Source organism: Mesitornis unicolor, unplaced genomic scaffold (assembly GCF_000695765.1).
Source record: "Mesitornis unicolor isolate BGI_N332 unplaced genomic scaffold, ASM69576v1 scaffold13231, whole genome shotgun sequence".
In the NCBI taxonomy this organism is placed as follows: Eukaryota; Metazoa; Chordata; class Aves; order Mesitornithiformes; family Mesitornithidae; genus Mesitornis; species Mesitornis unicolor.
This window is the reverse complement of record NW_010161897.1, coordinates 17,441-27,591: the sequence shown is the minus strand read 5'-3', so window position 1 is coordinate 27,591 and position 10,151 is coordinate 17,441. Positions and strand designations below refer to the sequence as shown.

Below are 10,151 nucleotides of genomic sequence, written 5' to 3'. Positions count from 1 at the left end.
ACAGATGACCCCAAACTGACCAACAAGGTATTCCATCCCACATATGGCATACTCAGTATAAAGCTGAGGGACCACGAGGGTCAAGCTCTCCTCTCTTCCTCTTTGATTCTTCTGCTATGGCTGATGGCCAAGCAGAACCCTGCCAGTTCCTCTGCCTTTGATCCTGATCCAGGTGCTCCTGAATCCAGTTCCTGTATCCAGATCCCACATCCTGCTGTCACCTGCTGCTAGGTCTTGTCTGGGACTTCTCCAGTGCCCTGCTCCACACACCCTCTGGTAACGTAATCCATCATTGGGGTGGGGGGGGAGGTGGGGGAGGATTTTATATTGGTTTTGTATATATCTCCTATTTACAGTATTATTCTGTAGTATTACTATTACTGTTTCATTAAATCTGTTAGTTTTCTTTTCCAACTTGTAAGTCTCTCTCCCCTATTCTCTCTTGTCTTCCCCTTCTGGGGAGGGTAGAGGGGTTAATAGAGAGCATCTGTCCAGCATTTAGTGCCCAGCCCAGACCTAAACCTCAACACAGTCAGGCTGTCTCTAGCTCCTTTGTTTTCAGCCTTGTCAAGTCTTCCTTCTTACTTGTCTCCACGTCCCCTGTGCACTTATCTGTGGGCATGCAATTCAGGATTTTGAAGTCAGAAGGTAGCACAACAATTACAAATTGGCATTGCACAGCTTAATTACCTGCTGTTACACCCCAGTAACATTACTTTACAACCCAGAATTACTTTTGAGCATTCTAAGGAACTATTATAAAATTTAGGATACGGGTATTTATTTTTTGCAGTTGCACCAAGAAACCATAACCAAGGGTCTACAAAGAACCACACACTGAGTGCATTTTGTGGGTCTGAAGTCTAAATGAAGACATAATAAACTGGAAGAAAAAACAAAATAGATGAGACAGAGATTATGCACCTAAGGCCAGCAAAACACGGACCAAACAGGTGCAAGATATGCTTGAGGAACTAAAATAATTATCATTATGCAGAGGCACTTGTGCTTCTTAGTCTGATAAAATGATGGCCTCAGCAGAGCCCACTGGAAATCACTTAGTCTAACACATAATGGAGACTAGTTGCTGCAGATGAATAGAAAAAAGTATTATAAAATTCTGACTAATTCATTAATTTGTGTGATAGGAAAAACCCCCAAACGGTTACAGTTTTAAGTTAGATGAAGAAAAGACAGTGTAATGCAGTTCATATGTGCAGAGCATTCCTTGCAATATGATGAAAGAGTCCATGAAGTGGGAATTTCAAAGGTTATTTCCAAATCAAGGAGACACTTGCCACTAAGTGAGACCTAGAATTATGAAAATATGCCAAATTTCTCTAAATATACAAAAACGCTGTAACAAAGTCAGTCTCAAAGATATCTCATGCTTGTGTATGACTACTGAATCTTTCAAAGAAGCATACGAATTTAAGTTTCAGAAGTTAGATATTTTGTATTTTTTTCTGTAGGTCAGTTTCCTTGTTTTAAGGTAGCTGAGACACTACGTGGATAAAGTTTTTGATATGCAGCTCTGTTTTGCATTCAGCGTTGTGAGGACCTTGTCACTGCAATAATTAACGAACTGCTGACATGTCTCTGCACACAAATTACCTCCTCGAATACTCTGCTGGCTAGCGTTAATATTCGCTGTGAAGGAATGAAGTGAAAGCTTCTGCTGCCAGTCACTCACCTCTGAGAAGCTGCTGGCTTATAATGCAGAAAAATGTTGAGAAGGATGCATGCAATACTGCAAACCTCTTGCTGAACCAGGAGATAAAAATCAGTAACAAACAACTATGCAACACACTGCACATGTTAACATGTGGCAGCCACCAAAAGCGCAGCTGCAGGGACTTGATGTCTGTGGGCTGCAGCTCCTACCAAGAACAGAAACCAGAGATTCATACCACTGCTCACACTGCTACACTTGCTTACTGACACAAAATCAGTGTTTATTCTGTGGTCTTTTGTTATGAATTTCTCATGCATAGCAGGAGCACCAATTCTCTCTAAATTCTTGAAAAAGTAAGGTACTGTCTGTATGCAGTAGATTGTGTTCATTTATGAATAGATTAGACAAGTCCCAGGAAAAATATTCTAATCAGATGGGAAAATAGTCACTTAGGATGGATTCTGAGGACAGCAAAACAGGTTATTTAATGAGCTTTCAGCTTTATTTCTGTTTGAAATTACTCTGTAAGAACAAAGAATGTCAGGAGAGTAGGTCCTTAGGCAAAATGCTACTATTAAAACAGTAGAAGAAAGAGATTACATATTTAAGTGTTGAAGCATGTGATTAAAACAACAGTCTTGTGCCTTTTCAATAGCTTTACATAACATTATGGTGATTTTGAGAATGACAAAACTTTACAGCAATTAGTATATTCAGTTTACAAAGAGATCGCTAATGTGTCATCTTTTCCTCTTTGACCCTCTAACTAAGTAAAGGTGTTACCTTTATGATATCCTAAACAGCACTTCTTCAACTTGAAAGATTCACATAGCAATTTGGAAAGCTGGAAAAAAAAGAAGTCTCTAACCATAGCTACACGGGGATATTTAACTAGGCAAAACAATTAGCTGAACTGCAATGCATTTAGTTTGCTGTGCTTCACACTATCAAGCTTACAAAATATTGACACACGCTGTCACCAGCAGTATCTGCTTCCGTTCAATGAACGTCAGTGGGTACACACAGCAACCTCGCTGCCAAAAGAGCTCCTATCCCATGTGGTGGTTGTGGGGGGCAGAGGGAGAGCAGAACAGCCACATTCCTCCTCCCTCTGCCCATGATTACAGAGTCTTCCCTAGAGCCTTCCAGTCCAGAGACAGGCCTGATTTCATCTGGACAGATTACAGAGCAGAAAGCACAGCAGAAGCAGAGATGTACTGACCGTACAGACAGGAAGAATGTGCGAGCTCGAATCAAGTGGGGAGAGGAAGAAGCATCACAGTAATTTTGCTGTGCGTTCACAACACATTTGAAGAGTTCTGAACAAAACCCAGGAGTAGTAGATATTCTGACAAGAATATAAATTTAAATATAAATACTTCTTACAGGATTATAATTTAGTTTTTAAAAAAAAAATACTTAAGTTATCCAAAGGTGACAAACCAAATGCAAGCATATACTTCTGGAATTAAAAAACCAAATCAGACTACAAGTGTTAGAGTAAACCATCACATGCTGGACTGGAAGTGTAAAAGTATGTTCTACCATAAAAAGGCAGTATTGTACATATATATACACCACAGAAAAGATGAAACTCCAAAAACTAATTCCCAGTTTGCTTTTTAATCTAGACTGTAAGTCTATATATATGTTACTGAAAGCATGCAACATTTAAGTATCCTTATAAGGTAACTGGAAATATCATTTACCAAAGCTAGTTAACAGGAAGGCATATCCTACAGAAGAAAAAAATCACATGAACAGCCAAGGACTCAAATGCCGCTCAAGACTCTGGTACCAAATCATCCACTTGCATGAAGTACTTATTTTAAAGCACATTTAACGGATCCAGTTATTATTATGGCAATAATACAGTGTCAGGCATGCAAACTATGTAGAAACACACATACTCCACCAGCAGACACTGCCAAACTGTACTGGGTGAGTAATGCTTAACTTCTGAACTTGCAATCTTTGAGGAATTTAAAGCCAGCCTTGAAACAACGCAGCAGTATTCTCTGCTGACGTATTACCTCAATCCATTACCAATAACCTTGGATGAAAAATGAGAACTAAAACAAGGATTTGAAAGTTTAGTTTACATTTCAACAGGGCAGAACTGGGAAAATTCTGTTCTCTATTGTGTGGGTTTAGAAAAAGAGAAATGGCATTCACTGATGCTACTTTACTTTACACCAACATAAAACACAGTAAAATTTGCTAAACTAATTTACAATTAGATTCTCTATTTCTCTCTGCTCTTATCTCCAAATCAGTTTCTTTAGCTCCAGGCTACTCTTCTGGATCAACACGATCGACAATGATTAAAGTAACGGGCAGAAAAAATTCCTAAATGTGCTGCATTTTTTTTTACCTTTGTAGTGCATTTACAGTGGAAAATATGTGTGGAAATCAAGAAGCTACAACTATTGACTTAAAAAAAAAAAAAAGAGTTCTTAGACTATTATCTATCTTTTTGTGGGGCAGAAAGGAACAGCCATTAAATCACTGTGGTTCTCAGAGAGTGTCTGGGTTTTTAAAACGAACAAACAAACATGCTGTTACTCCTTCCCAGGCCTCTCCAGCTACTTACAGTTCCAGGATGAGAATGACATCTGTTTTGTTCTCATAAACATCATGCAGCATGATCACATTAGGATGTCGGATCTCTTTCAGTATGCTGACTTCTCGCTCGATATCTTCCCGGCTTACTCCACGTCGGCTGGATTTCGTTCTCCGTTTCTTGATGAATTTTGCTGCAAACTGCTGACCGGTGCTTTTCTCGCGGCATTTTTTCACTACAGCAAACTGTCCACTAAAAAAAAAAAAAAAAAAAAAAAGAAAAGAAAGGGAAAGAATGAAGATGAGTGTTTGGTTCAAGGAAGTTCAGAATTAAGAGTAGCCTCTTTACCATGTTGGGGGAAAACAACTGTACCTCTGAAGTACCAGCTCAACTAAAGTAAATCACTGCTTTTTACGTAATCTAGAAAAATACCTGGAAAAAACCCCAGAGGAGGAGGAAAAGGTAAGTTAAGATACCGCTTTTATATCACACAAACATACAGACATACACATTTCATCCTATCAGTAAGTAAAAGGTAACACTTGTGTAGACCATTGGATTTTTTGACAAACATATGCATTGGGGATTACTGCGGAAAAGCAAAGGCTTCTGGATTTCTCCTTCTGTGTGCCTATGTTTACAAAGATTTTTTTTTTTGTTCTGAGTAAGAGACAGTTCCTAGTTTCTTCCAATCTATACGATCTGTCAATACTCACTTTAGTCTATCTTCAAGTTCATTTTATTTAAAGTTTTAAAAACAAGACTGGGTTTCAGGACACTGCTTTGGTTTTTAGTTTTAAAAGCCCCGACTAAACACAGTAATATCAAGAATTGCAGTTACCATATAATCTTGTTAAATAGGAAGAGTCCGAAGGTGAGAAGAGTATCATGGCATAAGGAACAAAAACCTGTGATTATGTTACAAACTAGAAGAAACTCCAGGAAGCTGCTCACTCCAGCATGCTACCACTGATGTGTAAGCCTGTTGCTGTTAGATGTACACACTGATGCACATCAGAAACCTCCAGGAATCTAATGCTGAGATAAAGCAAGAACAGGATTTCTAATACTGCTGAGTTTTCTGTTTAAGTTTTCTTAATCCTCTTGCTGAGGTTCCCCTAGCAATACTGCTCCCTTTATTTCATTGTATGAAGAATTTTCAGAGTTATGGAATGATACCGTTGAGAATTTTTTCTGAAGTTAGTCTATCTAGGCTAGTCAGTTAGTCAGCCTAAGTAAGTAGCATCCCCTAAAGTAGAACAGTGGTTAAATCAAATCTAAGCCTAGTAGGCTTGACTTCATTTACACAACCATGTAACATGTAGGCATGTATAATTCTAGCCAGTACCTGGAAGAGGAACTAACCTATAATAGCGGTTAAATAATTATAACTGACAGAGATCTCTAGAAAGATGCATCACCCACAAAAAGGGCATCACATAATCACAGAGTGCCAAGTGGGAACCACTCAAAGCTACACATCTCATGCATGAACTCCAAGTAGTCCAACAAAGTATTTAAGCAATTAAGGAATGCATGACAGATAGAAAACAGAAGATGATCACTGATCAGCCATAGTGCTATGCAATAAATGAAGATAATAAAATGCTGTGAAGGAAAAATCACACTCATGATTTTTGAACTTAGAGTTGATCAGCTGAAAGTACTTCACGCTGCTGCGTCACCACTGCCACCATTACTGTCCTGACCCCTTACAGAACCCCAAGTGAAAAACTGTCCTGAACTGGGACATGCAGTTGGGCAAGCCTGAATCAGTGTCACCTGCAGAAGGCAGGGCAGAGATGGATCCCCTCCTGTGAATGCCTAGAAAGGGACTCTAGAGTAGCCATCACCAGCTGGGAAGCTTTTGAATAGACTCTGAGAGAAGCAGTCAACAGTCCTTTAAGTTTTGAGTTTTGTTTTCATTTCAATGTTATGATCACCATTCAAGTTTCATTCTTTATTATTTCATGAAATCAGTTTATGAACTTGTGAGATAACTTTATGTTGCATGAAAAAACCACCTTGCTTTAAATTCCCAGACTTCTCCCAAATTCTGCACAAAGTTGTCAAGGGCCCAATGCATACTATTACAAACCCCAGCAGGCAGAGCAGAGCTTTGGACACCGCCATATCCTCTTCCCCATTACACACAGGCTGGAAGACCTGCTTCACTTGTCTAGACTTGGTCAGCTGGTGCTGGGGAAAGGCAGCAATTCTCTCCTTCTCTCCCCCACAACATGCACATCTCCACAGAGATACTCAGTTTTATTTAAAAAACAATCAGCTTTCCAGGAAATTCACAGTAGCAGAGAAACTGCAAATTTGGGCAGCAGGCAGAGGTAGACATCACCACAACTCTGAAAAACTACTCAAGCTCACAGACCAGAAGAAAGTAAGAAGACACTGTGTGCCTTTTGGCCACCTGGCTGTCTTTCAGGGTAGAAGCCTAAACTGCATAACAGACAAAGAAAAATATTCTGCTTGTGATTCATCCATAGTTTTGGATCTTGTGTGGGTAACCACTTTCTTATCGATGATTACCTTGTAAGTTTGGCAAAAGTTACTGCTTCATTTAAAATAAAATCTCCAAAAACTACAATGCAAACCAAACAAACACAACACCATCACCACCTTGAAGACTAAAGAACAGAATTACTTTTAACATCAGCTCTGGAGAGGCTGGGACTCAAAACTCTGAAGTACATGGACATAGAACAAATTCTGATATCAAAGAATACTGAATTATCAAAAGTTGACTGGTATTAAGAGCTATCTATGTTTCACACACAAAACATGTTCTGGTGTTTGAATTTCCAGTCCTCAGCCTACAACAGAATTTTTCCTTTAGCACTTCTTCACTGAAGAGAGAAATGCCTTTTAGGCTTCTTTCTAAACAAAAAACATTCTGTGAGTGTTTTTAAACATACACTGGTTGTGGACCTGCAAGCTAAAAAAGATTATTTCTCCACAGTATCATTCATATTTGAATTACACCATTCCCCAAAGTAACTTCATGCTTCCAATGTCCTTAAGGCTAAAGCTGTTTAATCTTATTTTGGCAATGGGTCAACTCTGACGTTACAGCATGAGGCTGACCTACTGAAACAAACGGGACCAGGTAAGGCAAGCAGATCGCCTCTCTCCTCCTCTTCTGAGCTATGTAGCTTTATTTTTTCAGTCTTCTATTTTTTTCACCAACTACAACCACCTGTTTGAAAGATGTCCTGATCAGAAGACCAATACATTGTTTAAAACCACATGACTTTATACATCAGTCCCATTCATGGTTTATTAGGATGCCAGGCTCCAGAAATCTTTGCCTTTGCTCAAGAGTGCAAGAAAATTATCAACTAACAGGTATCTAGAAAAACAGCCAGTTATACACCAAATAACCTTCTTATTGTTGCTAATGTGGTATTCAGGACATAACGCCACAACTAGTTGTTACTACATGCTGTACATGCAGATCACACTTAAGCTGCAAATCAAAGGGGCTATTTCATGCCTAGGATCCCTAAGCCACACCATTTTACAACTCTCTCTAAACTCCTGTTTTAAAAGCAAAGGAGAGGTGTAAACGAAAGAGTATTTACTGGGCTTTAACCTGCAGAACTGCAGTGATCAGCTATTGTAAGTCAGCTCTGTATGGGCTAATGCATCTATACCCAGTAATATTCTCCCAGAGACCCTACAGTTTCAGATCCAGCATTCATGCATACAGCCTCTTCAAAGCCACAAAAGTCCTTTTGGATTTTTTAAGTTCCTTTTCTTTTGTAGATTTAATTTAAGGTGTGTGGGATCAAAAAAAAGACTGCCATTTTAGGCGACAATTACTCTAAAAAAAAAAAAAAGCCCCCAAAAGTAAATCACAAACTCACACTTATATTAATTATATAACTCTTTTGACATGTGGCAGAATCATGTTAAACAGCGAAGCAGGTTGACAGCTTGATGTGAGGACAATTACTTCTGCTAATAACAGTAATCTGTTTTGTGATCTTGTAATTCTTAGCCAGCAGTTAATTACTATCCTAAATCCACTCTTGGGGACACTTGGCATAATCTCTCCACATCTTGTGATCTTTCAGCCTTGCTTCAGAACAAGTACTTATCCCATTACCTAATCACTATATTTCTCCATCTTTTTTTTACATCATAAAATGACACCCTCTGCCCTTTACAATATTTTATATTATATATATGTATGTAAGTGCAAAAGTTATGCAGAGAGTTGATGGAATCACCAATAAAGCATCTATACTCCACTCTTTATTTGTCCTGGCTTGGAAGGATGACAAAACAACTACTTTTTAGCATTATAAACAGTTTTAACTACAGAGACTGACATTTTAAAAATCAAGGGGAAGAACCAAAGAAGTAATTTCATTTTTTCCAGCAGCATGATCAGAGACATCAAGGGTGGCAGACACCCTGTATTCTTCCCTAGTCCCAGCCTTCTGCACCAGCTCTTTGCAGCTAGCTCCTTTTGCGAGGAGTGAAGCTCTTGACCCAAGAACCTTCCAAGAGGTCCAAGCTGGACACAGGCATACTGAAATAACTTTCAGGGATCAATTTTCTAGTATTTATTGCCACAATAGGGCAAGCATGGGGGAATTCTTCATGCCATCTTCAGAGGACTGCATTCAGAAGATAAAAGCTTAATGGGAGCAGGGGACAGGGATAAGAAAAGGTATTATGTTGACATCAGAGTAATAAGAAGTCTTGGTATGTTTCTGGCACTTAAGCACCTATTCTTTTTGTTTTAAAAATTCGGTATTCACTGCTCTGCTCTGAAAATGTGATATATTACAAACCAACTGCTTTTACTATTTGTTTGACTGCTTTCTTAAAATTACACTAATCCAACAGAAAGATGCTTTCATAACGCTATTAGATTAGCCGGTGAAAGGAGCATCTGCACTCAACCAGGCAGATGCTTGTTTTCCCTAGTCAAACAGTTACGAGCAGACCGGGGACACCTCTGTCTTTCCTGAGAGATTGGTGGCAGGGAAGGCCAAGTGAGCAGGTGATTTCCACCCCCAGCAGCATCTTAGTGTCAGCTCCATCAGTCACCACCACCCACATACCTGGTGCCCATCATCAAGCGCATGCGAGCTGCTCCTGTCAATAATGTTAACTCTCACAACAGTCTCCAGTGAGGCAGCAGTACCTGAGTCTTTCCAAAGGAAAGGAAGATTTGTCCACAAAATGTGAAAGATTCTAGCTACATTAAGTCCTTCTCTGTTTCCTAAATCATGCAAAACAGCATTTTCAGTTCAGCTGCAATGCAAAACTGGAGGAGGCAACCTCTTCTTCTTCCTTCCTCTCTCCCTCTTTACAGCCTTGCAAAAGACAGTAAATTTTATGAGGCACTTGAGAGCCTCTCTTGCGCGTATAAAGCTTACAGTACCACAGCTGGAAGTCACTAGCATAAAGCACTACACTTACCCATTGAGGAGACAGGCTATTATCAGCATTAGCAGGGCAGGGGAAGCCATGGTTAATAGGTTAATAGAGCACTCCAAGCAGATGTGACTGGGAAGCTGTAGTGCTTCATCCGTACCACTCTCAAAAGACAATCTGTTTCACAGAATAGCAGTTTTAGTGCTAGCTACCAGCATTGCACCTCCAAGGAAAAAGTCTTCATTGATCTTGACAGACAAAGAAATTGGGATACTCTAAAACAAGTTATCTAGCCAGACAGCTTCTCCCAGTGTGCATGCACATCTTATCTTTTCCCTGCAGAGTGCACCTTAGGGAACATAAAGGCCCTTTCGCCAGGCCACATTTTTAATTTTGCAGCCAACCAAAGAGTACAGGCAGGTAGTGAACAAATGCAAGGTGACTGATAAGCTCCTATCATACTTGTTTACGCTCTGTAAGTTGGAAATACTTGTACAGTGCTCACAA

The 10,151-nt window shown here is 39.5% G+C and overlaps 1 protein-coding gene across 1 annotated transcript in view; it reads right to left on the bottom strand.

Annotated features, from left to right (window-relative positions):
- Positions 1-4,490, bottom strand: part of LOC104547677 (death-associated protein kinase 1-like) — a gene marked incomplete at both ends in the record, with an annotated part of 19,710 nt that extends 15,220 nt beyond the window's left edge. Inside the window, one exon of the mRNA XM_010193477.1 lies at positions 4,269-4,490. Within this exon, the coding sequence (XP_010191779.1) occupies positions 4,269-4,490 (222 nt within the window). The remainder of the gene's footprint in view (positions 1-4,268) is intronic.
- Between the last annotated feature and the right edge of the window lie 5,661 nt (positions 4,491-10,151).